Source organism: Rhineura floridana, chromosome 1 (assembly GCF_030035675.1).
Source record: "Rhineura floridana isolate rRhiFlo1 chromosome 1, rRhiFlo1.hap2, whole genome shotgun sequence".
Lineage (NCBI taxonomy): Eukaryota > Metazoa > Chordata > Lepidosauria > Squamata > Rhineuridae > Rhineura > Rhineura floridana.
This window is the reverse complement of record NC_084480.1, coordinates 308,133,359-308,156,215: the sequence shown is the minus strand read 5'-3', so window position 1 is coordinate 308,156,215 and position 22,857 is coordinate 308,133,359. Positions and strand designations below refer to the sequence as shown.

At 40.3% G+C, this 22,857-nt stretch overlaps 1 protein-coding gene across 6 annotated transcripts in view; it reads right to left on the bottom strand.

Moving 5' to 3' along the window:
• PHF20L1 (PHD finger protein 20 like 1) overlaps positions 1–22,857 on the bottom strand; it is a 96,444-nt gene that overhangs the window by 55,699 nt on the left and 17,888 nt on the right. For 4 of the 6 annotated variants that reach the window (XM_061606923.1, XM_061606937.1, XM_061606911.1 and 1 more), the window contains exons 3-8: positions 18,015–18,186; positions 16,052–16,136; positions 14,217–14,305; positions 10,226–10,288; positions 3,133–3,340; positions 1,701–1,826 (exon numbers count right to left, since the gene is read on the bottom strand). In XM_061606923.1, coding sequence (XP_061462907.1) covers positions 1,701–1,826; positions 3,133–3,340; positions 10,226–10,288; positions 14,217–14,305; positions 16,052–16,136; positions 18,015–18,186 — 743 coding nt within the window. The remainder of the gene's footprint in view (positions 1–1,700; positions 1,827–3,132; positions 3,341–10,225; positions 10,289–14,216; positions 14,306–16,051; positions 16,137–18,014; positions 18,187–22,857) is intronic. The other 2 variants (XM_061606932.1, XM_061606935.1) reach the window with 2 other exon arrangements.

Here is a 22,857-nt window from a genome sequence, read left to right as displayed (position 1 = left end):
GACTGACTTGCACTATAGAGCTCCCAACTGTTCCTTTGCAGCCAAGTGTTTACTTGCCCTACACCTTATATCACAGGTGTACATTGCAGGGCAAATTAGGACTCCTGTTGGGCCCAGCATAGGCCACAGGCCAGAGGTTCCCCCCTCTGATCTCAGACAGCCTAGAGCCTTTCTGTTTCCACAATACTCTCACACTGGCAGATTCTGATGTCTCAAACAAGAGAGACACGAAGAAGCACAAAGTGACTAGCATCCTACTTTATGTTCTGTGTAACTGGCGATGTAGGATCTCCCATCAGGGAGCTATCGAAACATTTTAAAAGTGAATTGCTCAGAGGTCTGAGGAACATAGGAAGCTGCCTTACACGGAGTCAGACCGTTGGCCCATCTAGGTCTGTAATTTCTGCAATGACGGGCAGCAGCTCGCCATAGTTTCAGACGGGTCTCTCCCAGTCCCTCCCTGGAGATGCTGGGGATTGAACTTGGGACCTTCTACACGTAAAGCCGATGCTCTATCACTGTTGTGGCCCTTCCCTTCCTTTTGGCTTGTTTGCATAAAGCATATTTAGAAAAAAAGAAATACTTTGCATGCTATTATTAATCTTTCTAATTTCGCCCCCCCCCCCAACAGCCAAGAGATTTGAACTGAGGACGTGATTAGGGAAAAAAACAACCAGAGTGCACTTAATGAGACTTAAATGTCCAAACACATCCAAAGCTTTATTTACAAAATTTTTAGGACATGACTACTCAATAGCATACATTTCCTTTCACTGTTTTTCATTTTAAATGAAGGCACTGAAACCTGTTAACGTTTTAATTTCAGTATGCTCAAAGAAATATACCTCTATTACATTAACACTTCCTAGGAAGATACATCTGAAATACTAACGCTGAAACAGACGACTTTCATAGAACCCTACAGTTGGAAGGGATTACAGCATACCTGACAGGTGGCTGTCCAGCCTATTTAAATACCTCAAGCAAAGGAGAACACACCAGGTCCCAAATGTATCTGTTTCATTGTCGAACAACTCTTATTGCTATGAATTTTTTAAAGTTTAAATGAGGTCTGCTTCACTGCAATTTCCATCTCTGGAGCTGTCAGAGGAGGAGCTGGAGCCATCCCCCAGTCCTCAGGAAGGCCGACACCAAAAGGTTCAGGTCCAGGCCAAAGAGTGACATTGTATGCATCCACTTGTGAGTAAAGGGTCTACCCATAAGTAAGGAATCCCTGGAACTCCTTCACTACCAGCAGCTGTGATTAGGGTGTGGCCTGGAAGGCCAGCATTTATAAGGTTTCCATCTTGAGTCTTCCAGTTGCTGGAAACAAAGGCTCTGGCTCCTGATTTCTAGTTTCCTTTCCTTGCAGCTTTTATCATACCTTGATGAACTCACTGCCACACTGACTGTGGACTGTTGCCTGACCTTTTCCCAGAGCTCATTTGGACCTAGACTGGTTCTCCATGCTTGATCTTGGCTTGTTTGGACTGTGCTCCTCCTACAATCCTGCCTCGCCGGTGAATATTTTGGTGAGAGGCTTATACATGCTGGGACTGGGACCCTAGCCCCCGAGAGCACCCCCTGGAACATGTTACATGCACACACAAAATGCAAAATGTTGTATAGTAGAAGTAAGAACATGCAAAATGAATAAAAGTAGAAGCAGTCACAATGTCAAGTGTTAAATGGGAGCTTACCAGTGATCTTGTTAAGTCGAGCCCTCTTTGCCTGAAATGAGTTGCCTAGATTATTTTTCCTCTTGTGTGCCAATGCATTCTCGGCCTGTACAAAGGCAATCTTTGGGACGTCCACTAGAGGGAATCCTATGTTGATAAGAGAAGAAATAATGTACTGAGTACATACTGCAAAACTTTGTCTGAAGGCAAATATTTTAGTAAGAGTTAATTCTATGCACTATAATAAGTCAACATATCAGAAGATTTCTCTTTAGTGATTTTTGAAAAAAGTTGAAAAGCACATGACAGCTTTGATTTTTACACTGCTCAATAATAAGAGATCCCCTTTAATACAAATAGGAAGAACAGAGCCTTGGAAATAATGTTCCAAGGTTAGCCAGTCTCCACAATGTTGTACACACACACGGAACACCACAGCAGTGGACAGCGCAGGAATCTCAACACCGAGCTCTACTGCCAGTTACCAAGAGGGTGAGGAGTGACATGTTGGGAACTCAGCACAGTGTGGGCATGGCAGTGGAGCCAACCCCCGCCTCACTCCTCTCCCTCTTGGTAACCAGCAGCGTTGGGAAGCCAGGTCAGCCACCCCACCCTGCCTGTGCCACCCCACCAAATGCTGTTGTACAACCAACAAGGAGCAGGAGGGTAGGTGAGAGGGAACTGAGTGATAGCAATGGTTAAGCAATCACAAAGACTTAGCTCTGCTGGTGCCACATCTCCACACGGTTTTCAATATCCCCCCCCCCAGGATCTGTCATATTTTATCCATCATCCAACAGACTGCACCAAACCCTCCAAAGAGTCACATGCCAAAATGTTGGTTGCCATTTTGAGGCAACACTGCCAGACAGGCAGCAGATACAAACCAGTCAACACTTAGAAAAAAGTAAAATAAGAGTATCTGAGGTGTCACCTTCTCCTACATGAACCTGCCCATGTTTCATGATAGCTTTTGAGACCCCTTCAAACACTGTCTCTGTTGAGAACCATCATCATAGCAATATGAAATGGCTATTTCACAAATATGAACAACCCCTGAAGGTCACAGGCAGATGCTGAAGGGAAATAAAGTATGCAAAAATGTAGAAAGAGAGAAATGTATCTGAAAGATGCCAAACCAATGGCGTTTTATTATTGAATATGCCCAGTGTAGTCTAGCAACTCACTGTGTGTGTGTGTGTACGCCCGCACATGTGTGTTACAGATAAGCCCCTGATAAAGGCAATTGTGCCAAATCCCATCCAGCACATTCAAGAATAAAACACTCCACTGTTTTGACATCTTTCAGATAAATTTCTCTTTTTGTTCTATATCAACAGATGCTAACGTGCCTCTGATACTCTACTTTGGGATAGGGGTGGGGATTTATATAATTTATATTATATATATTTATATAATATATAAATATTATATTTAAAAATAATAATTGTACCAAGTGTCTCACTGGATGTAGGCTGCTCCTCCTTCTTCTGGACTTCCTGCACAATTGCCGAGGTTGAAGTTTCTTCCTTCTTTGAAGGTACTTTAAACCATTTTCTTTCCTCTTTGTCTTTACTGCTGTTCACACTGGTCCGAGGTTTAACTCCTGCTTTGGTTTTAGCTGCTGCCACTGCTGCAGCTTTGACCAAGGCTATCCAGTCCTTCGGAACAAAGGAGGGGGGGGGGAAAGAACAAGAAGATCAACTAGACTAAAATAAAATCCAACTGTGAACAAAACAGTTAAAAAAAGGTCTTGGGAAAGGGGACTGTTTTACATGTTAAACCTATCTTATGGATTTGTTTTTTTGAACCGTTTCCGTTTTTCATTCAAATTGATACTTAAGAGTGGATACTAAATGCATATTGTGAAATGTATAGAAAGCTACATAAATACATAGCATGCAATCCAGAAATCTTATGAGCGGGCATGTGTACGCACAGGAGAGAGAAGCAAAAGAAGGGAGGTTTTGTGGCAACAGCTCTCAAAGCTGAAAAGACCAGTTTATTTTAGCAGTGTCTCTCTTTGGCACTTGGAGATGCCAACAATAATAATAAGTATCCATAAATGAGGCACGGTATGAACCACAACACAGGAAGATGTCTGATACCAGGTCAGACTATTTGTTCATCAAGCCCAGCAGTGCCTACTCTGACTGGCAGCAGCTCTACAGGGTCTCTGGGACCCCGAGAAAAAGGTCGGTCTAAGAAAATAATTGCAATGGAAGTCTGTGGGGAGCGCTTATTCGTCGGTATGGGTGTTCATGAGTGCCGGCTTTTTCTTTTCCATTCGTGCACACAGCTCCTGGCTAAGCTAACATTTAGCTGGCCCAGCAGCTCCTGAATGGCAAATGGATGCCGTGGAGCTTCCCGCCAGCTCCTCCTCCTCCTCCAGCATCCCTTCCATCAGCTTCCCCTGAGTTGGATTGCTGTGTAAGTCTCTGTAGCACTTGTATTTGTTTCAAGTTAGTAATAGATAGTATTGTTATGTTATCATTTTCTACAATCTTGTATGCAATCATATATTTATTATTATTGATCTTCCTGATGAGGTGCACCTGGTACCACACTGTTATCTTTTCGGCGCCAGGTCAAGACTTTCCTCTTCTCCCAGGCATTTTAGCATGTGTTTTTAAATTGCTTTTTAAAAAATGTGTTTTTAAATTTGTATATTTGTTTTTAATGTTTTTAATTGTTGTAAACTGCCCAGAGAGCTTCGGCTATGGGGTGGTATACAAATGAAACAAACAAACAAATAAACAAACAAATAAATAAATTTGCTACCCCACCTTTTTTATATTTGTAAACAAAGCCAATAGCATTGAAACTGCCAAGTTTGCCTAATACTATATTTGCAATTGTCATTCATTTATTATTACTAATGAACTTATGAAACAGTTTTCTGTGGAAGAACAACGCTTTAGAAATCTATTTTTCATTTGAGAAAATGTTCCACTCCACATCACTGTTCTGCATGGAAAACACCTGCTCTGCTGCCAGGTGAGTCTCTTCCTTTTCCTGGCCCCACCATTTCAGTACAGGCGGGCCCTGCTTATACGGCAGGTTCTGTTCCAGACCCCCGCCGTAAAGCGGACATCGCCGTAAAGCGGAACCCCATTGAGTATAATGGGGCACATCGCGCGAAAATGCTGCGAAAATGCTGCGAAAGCGCAAAAATCGGCTTTAAAACAGGGAATGAAAGCCACCGCATTAGCAGAACGCCGGTAAGCAAAGCGCCAGTAAGCGGGGCCCTACTGTACAATGGATGGGACTTCAAACCAAGAGCTGGGTCAGTATAGTATGCAGAGGCCTGCATGGATGTACATGTATTGGTTGTTTACTTGTTTTTAATACTGTATTTTAAGATTGTGGTAACCCACCCATCTCTGGGTGAAGGGCAGGCAATAAATGTTACTACTACTACTACTACTAATAAAGATGTAATCTACACACTTACTACCCCCTCTTAAAATGAAGGCAGGCAAGTCTTAAGGATGGGACTGTAAGATTATTTCACATGGAGTTCAATCTCAGACAACTTGTCCGCATGCATCTTTCTAACACCACACCAAGAAAGATCTTCATCTTACAACCACCACATTCACAAGATCAACTTTGCAAAGAAAACATCAAATGCAGAGAAAAGCAAACACTAGCCTGCTTTGCGTCTAAAATTAAGCCATAGTTTGGTGAAACATCTAAATCTAGCCCTAGCAGACTAACCATGGTTTTCTGGCAACAAACAGAATGTGAAGCCATGGTCTGTTGCTGACTTACAAATCATGGCTTGCTTTAACTATGGTTTGGCATTATGCTCAGTCTTTACAGCCTCGTTTAACCAGTCTGTTTGGCCAGCCTACCCCAGACACTTGCCAAGTTACTTGTCCAAGCTCTGGAGAAACAAGCTGTGATTTGTTTACTCATCTGAGAGAACACCATGGCTTAGAATAATGTATGAACACAGCCACTGATTCCAAGCCTTTCGCAGCATTTATTCCCCAAACTAAAGGTGGGATTGTCACAGGACAGCTATTTTTCATAATGGCAGCATATGTATTCTAGTACCATCTGAGTGATATTTCAGAGACCACAATCCTTACCTATATTTATGCCCCCGAAGTCTATTTATTAATGAAATATCTCTGCACAAGAGCAGCCACACTGGATCAGACTTGACAGTCCATCTCATTTATCATCCTTTTCCTATAGTGGCCAGACACGTCTCGCAAGCAGGACATGACGGTAACAGCACTCCCCTGTTGCTGTTGAGTGGCATTCTGCCTCTTAGCATGGGCCCTCTTTTATTAGTGTTCTTTTATTTCTGTTTGATTTAAAAACATGTTTTGCAACCCAGTTATCCTGAGGCACGGTTTTCAAAACGGGGAGCATGACACTGGAATTACTAGAGAGGAATGGGTTGGCAGTGGAAAGAAAGACTGAAAACAAGCGACTAGAGAGGCAAATAAAGGGTTAGCAACATCTTTCCTGCTTGACCCCTCCCACTTATTTTATTTCACATATTTATATCCCAATTATAATTCTAAACAGTGGGACACATTCCAAGCACGTAGACTGCATGTGTTACTTAGTACTACAGATTTTAAGACCTGTATTAAAGTCCTGCTCCTAGACCAGCCTTTCCCAACTAGTGGGCCACCAGATGCTGTTGGACCACAATTCCCATCAGCCTCAGCCAGCATTGCCAATGGTCAGGAAAGATGGGAATTCTGGTCCAACAACATCTGGTGGCCCACTAGTTGGGAAAGGCTGTCCTAGACTCTTACTTGGAAGCTACATGCACTCAGAGAACTTCCACCATTTTGTTCAAAATCTGGTAAACTCTCAGGGGGTGGGGGGCATTGTTGGCCTATATTCCTTCTCCGTCATCTTTTTTAAAATTCAGGCACATCTAAATATCAGGCCAAGAAAATGAGACATGATTAAGGAACTATAGCAGGAAACTTAAACAGGAAAGAGATTGTGCTATCTTCAGACTTGGTGGCTGATAAGAGCATGGACAGCCTCAATAAGGATTCATCGTGACCCTGCATATGAGAAATCATTTTAATTAACCTTCAGATATAAGTTACCACACTGTTTGAAGTCACCACATGTTTCCTGTAGGATCATGCCAAATCAGTCCAGAGTACTCTGCATTTGTTTGCTAAAGCTGCATACGAATAGCAAGATGCTACCTGACTGGAACTGTCTCCCACCTTCTTTTCATAGTGTCTTTTCAAACCTGGGATTTGACACCAAAGCAGGTTCTACACCAAATTCCAGCTCCCTTATACATGCAGAGAAGCACATTTGTCATATTGCACTTTATCTCTTTAGGCATCTAAGAAATTGGAAATTATTTCTATTGCAATACTTGCAAATATTTTTAAGACATAAAAATCCAATACATACACTTCCTTATTGTTTAAATTTTAAGTTAAAAAACCAAAGGCCCTGAAATTTGTGTTTACACTAATTTTAGCATACCCTGTGCAATTATATATGTATGCGTTCTTCCTAATGACAACCACGTGGAAAAAAGTAATTATATTATTGGAACTGTCTAATTTTACTAGTAGTGTATCCACTGGTCTGGATCTACACTAAGTTACTTATACTTAGCTACTACTGAAATCAATGGAACTTGTCAATTCATGACTAACTTCTCCCACTGATTTCAGTGTGACTTACATTCGGCTAACTTAGTTTAGACCCAACCCATTCATTACCACGACTAAACGAAGGTGACAAGAGCCCTGCTTGATCAGACCAAAGGCCCTTCTAGTCCAGCATCCTGTTCTCAAATTTGGCCAACCATCTGCCTAGAGGAAGCCCACAGGCAGGACCTGAGCACTCTCCCCACTTGCAGTTATGAGCAATTAGTATTCAGTGGAGGTAAAACATGGCCATCATGTCTAGTAGCCACTGAAAGCCTTATCCTCCATGAATTTGTCTTAATTCTCCTTTAAAGCCATCCAAGTTGGTTGCCCTCACTACAACTTGTGGGAGTGAATTCCATAGTTCAACTATACACTGTGTGAAGAAATACTCCAACATAATCTTTGAATTGAATTGAATTGAAACTTTATTTTTACCCCGCCCTTTTTCCAAACTGGAACTCAGGGCGGCTTACAAATAAAACTACATGTAGTTAAAAACATAGAAAAACATACAATTAAAATACAATTAAACTATGTACAACCTTAAAACCGTAAAAGGCACTTAAAAATCTAAAATAATACAGATAATATAAAACAATAAAACAAGCCTTGTAAAGCCCAATCCTAAACACCTTCTATCCCAAAAGCCTGTTGGAATAAAAAAGTCTTTACTTGCCGACGGAAGGACGGCAAGGAGGGGGCCATTCGTGCCTCCCTAGGAAGGGAGTTCCAGAACCTAGGAGCAGCCACCGAGAAGGCCCTATCTCGCGTCCCCACCAATCGCACTTGCGAGGGTGTTGGGACTGAGAGAAGGGCCTCTCCTGAAGATCTCAGGGCCCGGGCAGGCTCGTATAGGGAGATACGGTCTCACAGATAGCCTGGACCTGGGCCGTATAGGGCTTTATAGGTCAAAACCAGCACTTTGAATTGTGACCGGAAACAAACTGGCAGCCAGTGGAGCTGTTGTAACAAGGGAGTTGTATGTTCCCTGTAACCAGCCCCTGTTAATACTCTGGCTGCAGCTCTTTGTACTAGTTTAAGTTTCCGAACAGTCTTCAAAGGCAGACCCACGTAGAGCGCGTTACAGTAGTCTAAATGGGATGTAACTAAGGCATGCATCACCATAGTAAAACCAGGCATTTCCAGGAACGGGCGCAGCTGGCGCACTAGTCTTAAATGGGCAAAGGCACTCCTGGCCACGGCCAAGACCTGGGCCTCCAAGTTCAGAGCAGAGTCCAGGAGCAGACCCAAACTGCGAACCTGTGTCTTCATGGGGAGTGTAACCCCATCCAGCACAGGCTGAATCCCTATTCCCTGATCTTATGAAACAATAATGGAGGATTTTCTGCAGGAAAACGTAACAGCGGGAAAGCCTGTATAAATTTTTCCATTCCCTATCCCTGGTTAGGATTAAAGGTCAGATCTTCCATAATACTCATTATGAATCTAGAATTCTACCTACTGAGTCATACTCCTCCTGTATATGCTTTTTCCACCTGTCTATCATATAGAATCCATGCTTCAAAATGAAATGTCTTCACCTATGAAAATTCAGATGCCCTAACAATGTAAATTTTAAAAGCTCTCAAGAGCTGCATTATGCAGCACAGTTCTCCCATCTGCTTCTAAAAGCCTCAAGGAGCCAGTCAATCCTCAACCACCTGTATGTTTCCAATATATGCACCTACAAACATGTGTTTGCCGTACATAAATTAATTTGTTGGGTACAAGTGAGATATCTTAATATGCAGAGTGGCCAAAGCACAGAATGAATTCATAACACTTCTCTTGAATATTGCAATGAGTAAGTGTGCTGTGTTGGAACAGAAGACTAGTCACACAAAGTAAGGAGATACCTTTTGGGGAGCAACTATCTGTTGAGCATGTGCAAACTTGCAAGCTTCCTGACATAAATATTTGCAAAGCTTGGATGATCTGACCAACTGAATTTGACCATCTACCACGCCGGTAACTGTTACTCTAACTACTTTATTCGTATTTGCAGGACAGCATTATGTTTCTTGTTTTTACAACTGCAAGTCTATCTCCAACAAACTTCCTCCAAAAGTTTTTCAAGTTAATTCACATTTGATGACCACTGAGCTCTCGTTAACATTATGTATTCTGATTTTTTACAGTCTGAACCATTGCCATCTCAGACTTCTCCAGTGACCCAAACAGCTACCTAAGAGCTACATATTTTATTTGATTATTTACAAAGGAGTACAAAGTCTATAGCATGTTTGAAAACTGTCATCATGAGTCAAAGTACAAAAAACTACATAAACAGAACACAGCGACAGTGAAAACTATCCCCAAACCTCAGCAGCTGTACAGAATTCCTTTGTGTTGGATAATTCTGTATTTTATTTCTTTTTCTTACAATTATATCCCACCTTTCTTCCACTATGGAACACAAATTAGCGTACATACGGGTCCCAGGTCATCCCTCCAGGCACAGACCAAACCCAAACCTGTTTAGCTTTGGCAAGTGGTGACCTAAGCTTTTGCTAGAGCCACATTTCATACTCTTTCAGCTTTACAAGTGAGAAGGCAAAACAAGATCAGCTTTTCACCACCACCTAACTCCACCAGTGTCGTCGGCTCCTCCAGTACTTCCCTTTCACCTTTCAAATGTTTGCCCACTACAACAAAAGCTTTGATTCTCACTGGAAACATTATCCATCTCCCAAAGCAACACTGGACTGCTTGCTCTCACCTTCTGAGGATCTACACAGTTCTGCCCCACCTCTCTCACAGCTCTCATTTTCCACCTACTGTCACCTCTTCTGTTGGTTCTGGCACAACTGGGTTTTCATGGTTTCTTCTCAGCTTCCGTTTCCTGTGTGCCAAGAGCCCTCCCTCACCTTCAAATCCCTCAAAACTCACTTCATGTGGCTCGTTATCCGTCACTAATCTCAGCTCCGGTGCTATCTGCCGCCACTCACGCGCCTAATTATATCGAAGATAAAACACAAACATGGAAACAGAAAGACAAGTTATGGTAAATGCCTCTCCACCAGCAGACCCCATGCACACATATTTTATAATACCACATCCCTATTTCAGATATATTTACCTCCAAACTCAACAGTTACATTATTTTCTAAAAAACAGCCTAACCTGCAAAGTCTATGCAGCCAATACATTTTGCTGCACCCCACCCTGGAGCGATGGTTTGTGGTCAACCAAGATTAAAAAATCAATAGTATCCCAATACTAGGAAACTATTCACTTGGAAGTATTTCTTCTGAAAAATTAAGTTAATACAAAGTGTTACATCGTCTACATTAAGTGAAATATGGAGAGAAAGTGTAACAAATAATGCATTCTTAATTATGTTAAATTGTGATTTGTATATTTACGTACATATCACTCATGTAGTTGCTCTCTTTCAAATGAAAAAAAATCTGAGACTCAAATAAGAGAGAACAGCTAAGGAATTTAAAAATGAATATATTAATGAATACACATGCAATTTTAAAGGATCATGCACTCACATAAGTTCCAAGAAACACTTCTGTACCACCACTACACCACATACTGTTACATACATATTGTTGGATACAAATGTATCTAGTGGTGGCACATTTGACATTTCATTTTCAAATTGCAACTAAATGGAATGAAGTTGCAAGCTGAGTTTTTGAGAAGTCACACAAGATCTCATGCCTCCCATTAATTCAAGGTAAAATGCTTGTTAAGAGAGGAAAGAAAAAAATAGGTTTAGTCACAAGTTGCAGAAATAAAAAAAAACCCTGCATTTTTATTCCTGAAATACTCCTTTACAAATAATATGAAAGGATTTTTCCTTCCACCTTCTCCTGCTGATTTTTATATAAAGGTTTTGCTCTGATGCATCATATCCCAATAATTTAAACGTCCTGCTTATAAGGGTTTTGCTATAATCTGTAGTCTACATTTTTTTTACACGATAGGCTTAATTCGCTTTTAAAATTTCCTACATCTTCATGATATCACATAATGCATAAACAACATTTTTACAGGCAGACATTCTCCACCACTGTGAAGACCACACCCGCATCTAAGATGGGGCCCATTCACAAGAATAAAAAGCCTTGTTTCGACCACATCTTCCGACTGCCAATTTCTAGGGATTGTTTTTTAAACTAAGAGGTGGCTATTTTCCTAGATTACATAAACATCATCAGGAGGAAAAAAAACCTTCTGTATCAGCAGTGAAAAAACCCAGACTTTTGCTCTCACTCCAGCCTGTGGCCAATGCAGTTCTACCACTCTGGTTCAGCTTCCAAATTTCAAGACGTTGCTTCACTACCCACAAGTGAGGAATACATCTAACTTTACTTTTATATTATACAGATATAAGAAGCACAAAGATCTCTTATTTGACATCACATGATCTTCAAGAGAGGATTTCAAACTATGGAATATCTCCAGTACCAGGTTTCTGTGAGTCCTCATGATGGGTCTCCTCAACACTGACTTCCCCCTCCCCCCCCCAGCTTAGTGGTGCTGCCTCTACCACTGTTCACTTCCCCAATTTGGATGAACTTAGTTGCAAAGCAGTGGTGGCATTTTGAGATGGAAGCTAAGTCGGCTTCAATCTATGGTGGGCAAGCACCAGTTTATATTCCCCAAAACTGAGTGCCCAATGTCAATGAGCTCCATTGTGGGGAATCTAAGATGGTGCCCATCTGCTGGGTATGCGTGTCCGTGTGTGTGTGTGCGTGAGAGAGAGAAAGAAAGAGAGAGACAGAGAGAGAGAGAGACAGTGTCTGTATGCGCGTCTGGTGGATGGTAGCATCTAAAACTATTTCCAATACAGAGATACAGTACAGCTGCTAGTAAAATTTCACCTAAAATGAAATTTGAAGGTTTCTCCTCAGACTAAACAGACGAGGAATTTCAAGGAAATCCAAAACAATTTTGATAAGCATTAATGTTTTACAGAGGCATTCTGTACATCCCTAAATTGCCATGATATTTAGCTTAAAGGGTAATTCAAATAATTTGTAAGTGGTTCTGAAGAACGTTATGGGAAACTGACAAAGGCTTGATAAGATTAACAAAATGTCTTGGGGGAGATTGCACATCATTTTGACTCATTCTATACTAGATTTTAAAGTCAAGCTAATCCTACTGAAACCAAAGTGCTGGCAGCTATTTGACAATCCTGTATTCTAATGTTCAAGAGTGGAAATAAGAAGGGAAAACACAGGTGGCAGGTACAAACCTCTAGTGCATTAAAGAATGCACTAAAAAGCACTGTATCTGAAAGACCGCCTTCTTTGTCCACTTTAGGATTGCAATACGGTTGTATAGTCACCGTTCAGTTAGTTGTGTCAGAGAACAAAATTAGTTATACTGAAAAAATGAACTCTGCAGAAAGGGACATTTAACTCTGCTTGTCACACACACATTTCATTGGAAAGCTTTGCAGCTGACATGGCTTGCATCAAATAATGGTTCATTTCGGACAATGTGAAATTTCAAAGGAGATGTGCTTCAGAAACAAAATAACTCTTACTTTATTCCATTTTTAAATGTCATTGTGAAAAATAGAGTACTAAATAAAAAAAATTAAAAACCCCAAAGTTCTCCATTGTAGAAGTAAACAGGCAAATGGTGCATCTTTCCCTTTACTCTTTCTGAGGAAGATTGATTGGAAAATAAGTGGCATGAATGTCTTCTCATGTGTTGCGTATCTATTACAGCCTTCATAATTTAACAAGCAAAATTTCCACTTTCCTAGGAAAAGATTCTACACAATCTGGCACTGCGACATGAATACATGACAGTTCATCATTACTGCACTGTATAATAAGTATTAAAACCTAGATATAAATATAAGAAGTTGCGTCATGCTAAGTGAGATCATTGATCCATCTAGTCCAGTTTTATTTACTCTGACTGGCAGCAGCTCTTTCCTCACCTGGATATTCATGATGTTTTTACAGGGCACAACAGGGAGAGAAATAGGGCTGTTCACCTGCACCTGCAAAACATGTGCTCTGCCAATTCATCTAGGCCTTGTTTTAGTTTTGCATACTTGTCTCCACCTTCTGGGAGTGCTTGGCAAAGTACAGTTCTATATAGGCAGGCAGAATTTTAGTCACTACAACTAGCACATGCTCTAGTGTTTAAATCTAGCATGACAGGCAGAAGAAATTCCAAGGACAGCTGAGGAGGGATGTATGGTGTAGATGCTCTGTGTGCAGACCACCAACAAACAACAACAGAAGCTCAAGCACTCACCATACACACCTCTAAACCAAGCAACAAGATCTGATCCTCTTTAGGATTAGTATTTCCTGGCAGTCTCCAGACTAGGCAAAGGTATCAGGCCCAAAGACCTATGCTACTTCCTTCACTCTTCAAAGGAAAGAATTTTAGGCAGAACAATGGCAAGAAGATTTTGCACCCATGTGGTAGCTGTGTGTGAGAACCAGCTGCCAGCTGAAAATGCATAAGCAAGGAGAAGAAATTGCCAAAAATTGTCTGGCAGGAAACACTGACTTCCACATCAAACTAGGAAACTTTTTTAAGGCATACAATGGCAGGCAAGAAAAGAACCCTCTTTATCAAAATGCTATATTGAAAGATCGCCTGATGACCACCTTACAGACTTTAACTACAGAGTGGTTAATGCAAGAATGGTTGGTAAGACGGAAATGAAAGGGACTGTTTCGCCACTTTTCATCTGTGGATGGAAAATAAGTCATTGTAAACATAGAACCTGAAGATTCTAATTACCCTGGGTAGATTAATCATGAGTTAAGAAGGGATGTGACATATTTTCTGTAATTGGTTTTACACGTTCAAACCACTCAGAAGCCATTTGCAATTAAGCAGCATATAAATAATAAGTAATAATAATCTAACATAGATGTTCACTTACCTGCCCTTTGGCATCTTCAGGCATAGATTTGATATGCATTCTTTTAAGACACCGAATCACTCCATCATAGAACTGTACAGTAAAGGTTCCTAGAACAAAAATGACGCAGAGAAAAGAAAGTAAAAATTAAACGATATACTTGCACACCATCACTTCAGACACGTGACACAATGCTACACAGGTCAATATTCTCCTAGCTACACTCCAATACAAGAAATACAGGATGACTCTGTCGTCATATCCTGCTGGAAATCTCATAAGATTAAAGCAAAAATGAAAAGTAAAGACCCACTTTTTTATAAAGATCAAATATCATCATCATCATCATCTTGATTTATTACCCACCACTCACCCTAAGGTCCAAAGGCAGGTCACAACAATTTAAATACAGTAAAAACAGTTTTAAAACTACAATCACAAAAAATAGGATGGGTCCTAAAAATGTACATCTCAACTGTCAAAGGCAAGGGTAAAAAGGTGTGTCTTCAGCATTAGATGATAACTGTACAGTGAAGGTGCCAGACACAGCCCTGCAGGGAGGGAGTTCCACAGCATAGGGGCTGCCACAGAGAATGCCCTCCCCTGGGCTACCACTCCTGAGCTTCTGAGGGTGGTGGAACTGAACTGGGCCCAGAAATGAACTGGCAACCAGAGAAGAATTAACAAAACTGACAAAGCACTACCTCCTAATTCACATATTTAAAATATGCCTGGTACATATCAGAGAAGCATAATCTCTATTGCCTTCTCAGTTCCTTGATTTTTCAACAAGCCTTTTAAATGTTTTATCCTGTCTCTGTATTGGATTTGAAACTGTTTTATATATGTGTTTTTAATTTCTTTTTATTGTTCTAATTGTTCTAATATATCAAATTGTGTAATTGTTTCTATTGCTAATGTTTTCATTGTGAAATCGGTATTTTATGGGAAGCAGTTCACACATGGAAAATAAATAAAGACGTTATGTTGCATGAGTGCTCCTGCACACCGCTTACATGCCCCAAACCTTTCAGCGTATTTATGATCCTTTTTAAGCATTCAAAGGGCTTTGAACATCAGGACTGTCCACATATTTCAGATGAAGGCTAAGCAACTGATTTGCCTAAGGGGCCCTATTGATCTCATAGCAAATGTAAAATTTGAGCCAAGAACTTCCTGCTTCACAGCTCAGTCTTTTAGGCGCTGTGCTACCCACGTTCTCCAGTTTTCAGGAAGCAGACTTGTTACTTTGTCACCTGCAGACAGTGGCTTGGTTAGCATACACTGCTAAACCATGGCTTATTAAACTATGGCTTCATGTAATGTATGAAGCCTGTCCCACAGCTTAATTATGGTTGGTTTACTGCCAACAAACCACAATCTGAACCTTGGTTTGTTTTAACCATGGATAGCCATTGTGTGAACACAGCAATTTTCCTTAATCGTGCATTTACCACCCCACACCAGACATTAACCAAACTACAAACATATGAGACAAGTTCAGCCAGAATACTTTGGAGATAGAAGACATAGTTTGTATGATCATCTGAGGGATAACTCATGGTTTGTGAAATAGAAGAAGCGCCTGCTGGATGAGACCAGTGGCCCATCTAGCCCAGCATCCTGTTCTCATAGTGGCCATCCAGTCACCAGAAGGAAACCTGTAAGCAGCACCTGAGCACAAGAGCACCTCCTGCAGTTTCCAGCAACTGATATTCAGAAGCATACTGCCTCTGACCTTGGAGGCAGAGCATAGCCATCATGGCTAGTAGCTTCTCCAAAGAATCTGACTGGCTGTTTATGACTAGATGAACCTTTGGTCCAGTCCAGCACAATAAGTCCTGAGTTATAAATACCTTCTTTGTTAATTGCTTCAATCTTTGCAGGATAATATCGACAGTCTGTCCAACGAGCTAGAACTTCTTCTCCAGGTTTAAAATCCTGTTTTAAAAGGAGGTTTAAGAAAATAGTGGGTTAACATGAATGGAATCCATTTAATGCCAGCATATGAACGACTGTCAGTACCTAAACACACTATATGGAAGCAAGATCTACTTATTTCTCTGTGGCTTCCATGCAAGTGGGTTTGATAAGAACATAAGAACATAACATAAGAACATAAGAAGAGCCTGCTGGATCAGGCCAGTGGCCCATCTAGTCCAGCATCCTGTTCTCACAGTGGCCAACCAGGTGCCTGGGGGAAGCCCGCAAGCAGGACCCGAGTGCAAGAACACTCTCCCCTCCTCAGGCTTCCGGCAACTGGTTTTCAGAAGCATGCTGCCTCTGACGAGGGTGGCAGAGCACAGCCATCACAGCTAGTAGCCATTGATAGCCCTGTCCTCCATGAATTTGTCTAATCTTCTTTTAAAGCCATCCAAGCTGGTGGCCATTACTGCATCTTGTGGGAGCAAATTCCATAGTTTAATGATGCACTGAGTCAAGAAGTACTTCCTTTTGTCTGTCCTGAATCTTCCAACATTCAGCTTCTTTGAATGTCCACGAGTTCTAGTATTATGAGAGGGAGAAGAACTTTTCTCTATCCACTTTCTCAACGCCATGCATAATTTTATACACTTCTATCATGTCTCCTCTGACCCGCCTTTTCTCTAAACTAAAAAGCCCCAAATGCTGCAACCTTTCCTCATAAGGGAGTCGCTCAATCCCCTTGATCATTCTGGTTGCCCTCTTCTGAACCTTTTCCAACTCTATAATATCCTTTTTGAGATGAGGCGACCAGAACTGTACACAGTATTCCAAATGCGGCCGCACCATAAATTTATACAACGGCATTATGATATCGGCTGTTTTATTTTCAATACCTTTCCTAATTATCGCTAGCATGGAATTTGACTTTTTCACAGCTGCCGCACACTGGGTCGACATTTTCATCGTGCTGTCCACTACAACCCCGAGGTCTCTCTCCTGGTCGGTCACCGCCAATTCAGACCCCATGAGCGTATATGTGAAATTAAGATGTTTTGCTCCAAGATGCATAATTTTACACTTGTTTATATTGAATTGCATTTGCCATTTTTCTGCCCATTCACTCAGTTTGGAGAGGTCTTTTTGGAGCTCTTCGCAATCCCTTTTTGTTTTAACAACCCTGAACAATTTAGTGTCATCAGCAAACTTGGCCACTTCACTGCTCACTCCTAATTCTAGGTCATTAATGAACAAGTTGAAAAGTACAGGTCCCAATACCGATCCTTGAGGGACTCCACTTTCTACAGCCCTCCATTGGGAGAACTGTCCATTTATTCCTACTCTCTGCTTTCTGCTTCTTAACCAATTCCTTATCCACAAGAGGACCTCTCCTCTTATTCCATGACTGCTAAGCTTCCTCAGAAGCCTTTGGTGAGGTACCTTGTCAAACGCTTTTTGAAAGTCTAAGTACGCTATGTCCACTGGATCACCTCTATCTATATGCTTGTTGACACTCTCAAAGAATTCTAATAGGTTACTGAGACAGGACTTTCCCTTGCAGAAGCCATGCTGGCTCTGCTTCAGCAAGGCTTGTTCTTCTATGTGCTTAGTTAATCTAGCTTTAATAATACTTTCTACCAGTTTTCCAGGGACAGAAGTTAAGCTAACTGGCCTGTAATTTCCGGGATCCCCTCTGGATCCCTTTTTGAAGATTGGCGTTACATTTGCCACTTTCCAGTCCTCAGGCACAGAGGAGGACCCAAGGGACAAGTTACATATTTTAGTTAGCAGATCAGCAATTTCACATTTGAGTTCTTTGAGAACTCTCGGGTGGATGATGATGTCCCAAAACTTCCCTATGAAGACATTCATTGGGGGGGGGGGATGAATACTTACAACAAATTCATCATTATCTTTTAGACCCTCTTTCCTTAGCGATGGCCGCTCAAGGGGTCGCAATCGATTACTGTCCCAATAAATCCATTCATCATAACGATGACTCCAGCGTTCAAAGTGGACAAGCATCTTCCCCTCTTCATAGTCTATCTTCTCAATGCGTGAAGGATACCTTCAGAAGGGAAATTAAAAAGATACCGTTTTGGCAGTCTCTTCTCTGTTGCAGGCAACGTAAATATTCAGAATATTTTTGTACATCCACAAGTACTTTGTACATCAAAGTTTCTGAAATTACATCAGTTGCTGGAAAATACCAGTTGCTGGAAATTACAAGAAGAAGAGTGCTCTTGCATGCAGGGCCTGCTTGAGGGCTTCCCCAGAGGCATATAGATGGCCACTGTGAAATAAGGATTGTGGACTAAGTGAGCTTTTGTTCTGATCCAACAGTGATGTCCTAATTAGTTACCAGGTTTAGAACAAACTAGGCTCTGAAACCAATTTCAAAACGTGATTTCAGATCCTGTTTTGATCCAAAACTGGTAGCTGTAGTTAACCAGTTCTGATGCAACAAAAAGCTATACTTAATTTACCCAATTAAGTGTTCAGTTCAGTGCAGTAAGAAAGATGGAGTGAAGGAGCAACATGAGAACAAAGTGCAGGGCACAAGGCTCATTTATATCTTAGCTTAATAAGCCAAAGTATGTACATCCAAAGTAGGAACCCATTCTTATAAAGCTCTTGGCATATGATGGAAACAGAAATATTGCAGTAATATTGTGAAAGATTAACTTTGCTAAACAATCATGTTGTCTAAAAGGAATTAACATTTTAGGCAAAGAGATGAGGTTCAACGGATTAATAACAATAGCATTTTGTGTTTAGTTATATAAAATAAAATACTCTGGAACCAGACATGTTGACCATTTAATGGCTACAACTCCAAATGATGCAAATCTAATGCCAGAAATAAACTTCCATTATCACCTCAAATACATTGGCTTAGACTGTACCGTATGTTAACCAGGGCTGTGGAGTTGGTATGTCAAACCTTCGACTCCGACTCCTCTATTTTTCTAGTGTCCGACTCCGACTCCTTCATAAATGGCAAACGTATATTAATTTTTCTACTGTCTGACTCCGACTCTGACTTCTTCATAAATGGCAAGTGTATATTAATGCATTAATATTAATAAATTAATATTAATGTTAATATTAAAATATTGATATTAATAAATTAATATTAATATTAAAATATTGATTTTATTTTGAAGTCGGAGTCAGTACATTTCTACCGACTCCGACTCCACCCAAAATTGCTTCCGACTCCACCCAAAATTGCTTCCGACTCTGACTCCACGACTCTGACTCCGACTCCACAGCCCTGGTGTTAACTTAATGAAATTTACAGAAAGCTTACCATTGTCTCCTCTCCACTGCAGGTACCTGTGCCCTCCACCACATGCAGCAAGAAGCCTTATAGGATGGTCAAGGGATTCTGAACAAAGTGAAATGGGGCTGCTGGTGGAGGAGGTAGCTGTCTAAAACTGGATGGAGCTGATGAATTGTGTGTGATGCCCACTTCAACTATCAACCCCACAACCGATTTCACACCCCTCAACCCTCCAGTAAGGCTTTTTTGCGGAAGCAGTTGCAGGTGGCTGCAGGGGGACTTCCTTAAATTACCTTAGGATTCAAAGCATTTTTTCCAATGGAGTGGGTTCAAACAATCAGCTGCCAATCATCAAGGGTAGAGGAAAATCAACACATGGAGATGTGAACCAGCCCCCCATGTATCTTATGAAATGATGCAAATTGTGCTGTGTTTTGCCTATGCAAACATGCAGAATTATATAAAGATGTGCAAATATTTCTCTGAAATATCTCTTAAGATGTTACTTTCTGAAAATAGTTACTCAGATCTTGTTCTTCATACAGCCACAAGAACATACTAAATGTCAACATTTAAAACAGAACATTCCTGACAATAAAAAAGGTTTCTCAAAAGTGTTTTGACACAAACATACATTTGTGTAACTTTCTTATTTATATATCATAAATATAGGACTAAAGATTGCTGTCAGATCTGAAACTCCTTATGAAGAAAAACTGTTATACTTTCACAGCATCTGACCCAACACAGTACTGACATTATAGGTAGTGACTATAAGAACTCTAGTTTTTTTCTAACAAATGTGTGCAAACTATGAATCCTGAAATACTATAAATTATTACCCAATCATCCCCCTCTAGGATGCACACCTTAACATAGTGAGGGGGTTTGAGAGTGTTGAAGAAGCTGAGAGCAATGCCGTCAGGAGTCCACACCAAGAGGCTAGACTGCTACCGGGGGCACCCAAGGCGGAATGGTCACAGCTGAGACACCAGACTAAGATGCATCCAAACTCAGAGGAAGGCAATGGTAAACCACCTCTGAATACCTCTTACCACGAAAACCCTATGAACAGAGTATCCAAAATGCAACACGAGATAGTGCTGGAAGATGAGACCCCCAGGTTGGAAGGCATTCACCAAGCTAGTGGGGAAGAACAAACAGGGTGGTTCACGACAGATGCTACTGGAGGTCGCCGATTCATAGGGTCGCCATAAGTTGTGATCAACTTGAAGGCACATAACAACAATTACCCAATCATAATGCATGCTGCACCAGTTCCTGAATGCTGAAATTGAGCTTTTTAATCTGGTAGGTCCATGAGCTTTCACAGAATGCATGTTAGCAGCTTTCCATTACGTCATGTATCAGTGGGCCAATTACCCTGGTTTGGAATATTTATATTCATTCATTTGTATTTTGATTTTCTGCAAGATTGTGCCCAAAGTGGTTTACAACATATCGAACAGCAGCAGCAACAAAAAATGCAACTGAAAACATAACAAATAATTACAAACAACAACATTATGTCAATAAATCAATACACTGAACCCAACCTGGCTCTGGAGAAAAACAGTTTTTTGCCTTCTCTGCACTACCTTCCTCTTGAGTTACTGCACCTTAGCTTGTAACTTGAGAGAAGTTAAAATGGGGTTCTTTCACAAAAGGCTCCACACTAAAATTAAGCACCAGGTCAGTGAATATGCCTAGTTTTAAAATTATAACTGTTTTTATGTTTTTTTTTTTTTTTTTTCAATAATTTTTATTCAGATTTTCATAAAACATACAAGACAAAATCATAAAACATTCAAAGACAAAAAACAAAATCAAAAATAGTTAAACAAAAAGAAAAAAAGAAAAGAAGAAAAAAAAAAAAACAAAAAAAAAATAAAGAGTAAAATATTGACTTCCCATTTGTCAAAGATCAAATCAGTTATAAGTCTATAATATATAGCAATCCTGTCTCTTAAGTCATATTATAAAATCACTTTCCTCCAGTAGTTATCTTACTTAATCATCAAATCTCATAAACATTACTTTATTCTTTCCACAAAAAGTCAAAGAGAGGTTTCAATTCTTTAAGAAATATATCTATCAATTTTTTTTTCCAGATAAGCATATCGATTAATCCATCTCATTACTAATTATGATAATCTTATTGTCATAACCATAGTCAAAATAAACATTTCAATTAATCCATCACATCAGAATCTGTTAGGTTCAGTAATTTCAGTAGCCATTGTTCTATTATCTCTATTAGTTCCATTTTCCATCTTCCATCTTCAGTAGTCTTGTTAAGTCCAGTAATTTCAATATCCAATCTTCCATTATCAGTATTCCATAATAATCTTGCTGTCAAAGCCATAGTCATATAATAAGAGTCTGATGGGAATTACCTCTATCCCAAATATTTTCTTGCCATCCATTCTGAATAAGTTGCTGAAATACTGCTGTAAAATCATATCTCTGTTCTTTTTTTCAAAATACACTGGGTCATCTCTTAAAAGTTTTTCCATTGTCACATGGCTGCAGTTAATTCCATAGATTTTCTCTATATTGGGCTCCATCACATCATTCCAGTCCAGAAGATAATCCATGCCATTGATAACTTTATCTCTAGAATCTTCATTAATTTCTTCAGAGATAACATTGAGTTCCAAACAATAGATTTTATTTCTAAAGTCCATAGACTCCAAATCTTGTTCCTGTTCCACGTTTGTTCCAATCTCCGGGATCTCCTCTCTCACAGGGACCCCTATTCCAGTCTCCAGGGTCTCCTCTCTCACAGGGACCCCTATTCCAATCTCCGGGGTCTCCTCTCTCACAGGAACCCCTTCCAGGGTCACCTCTCTCACAGGGACCCTTATATCTTTAATCTCCTGCTTCATTTTACTCAATTCAATTTTCGTTATCTCAATCTCATTCATTATTCTCTGAAACATAGTTATTTCCAGATTCTCAGCCACTTTCTTAATTGCCATTTTAAAAGAAAAATATAGGAAAACCACTTCTTATTTCAGCAACAATTGGGTTAATACTCCAAACTTGGTGACATCACAGTATAAACAGAGCAGACAGCCTTATCTCTCCAATAGTTAAGTAAACAAAATGCAGTTCCCAGGATCGAAGCAATTAATGGCAATCGTCAAGAAACAGATTCGTCAAAATAAAATAGACCAAAAAGAGAGTAGTCTCAAAACAGTATAATATTTTTCAAAATAAAAATCTGGAATAGAAATCCCTCTTCTGTGTGTATCTTTAGAATGCAAATCCAGGACAGCTTTTTGCAACAAAAACAGAGATAAGCTATTAATTAGTGCGTAGCAGAGAGAAGTTACGGCTCCCCAGTGAGATGTCAAAAACCGATCAATCTGGCAAATCTCTTTTAAACAGCAACAATTTAAGTCAAGTAAAAGAAAAATATAGAAAGAAGGGTGCTTGCCTGTTAGTGCG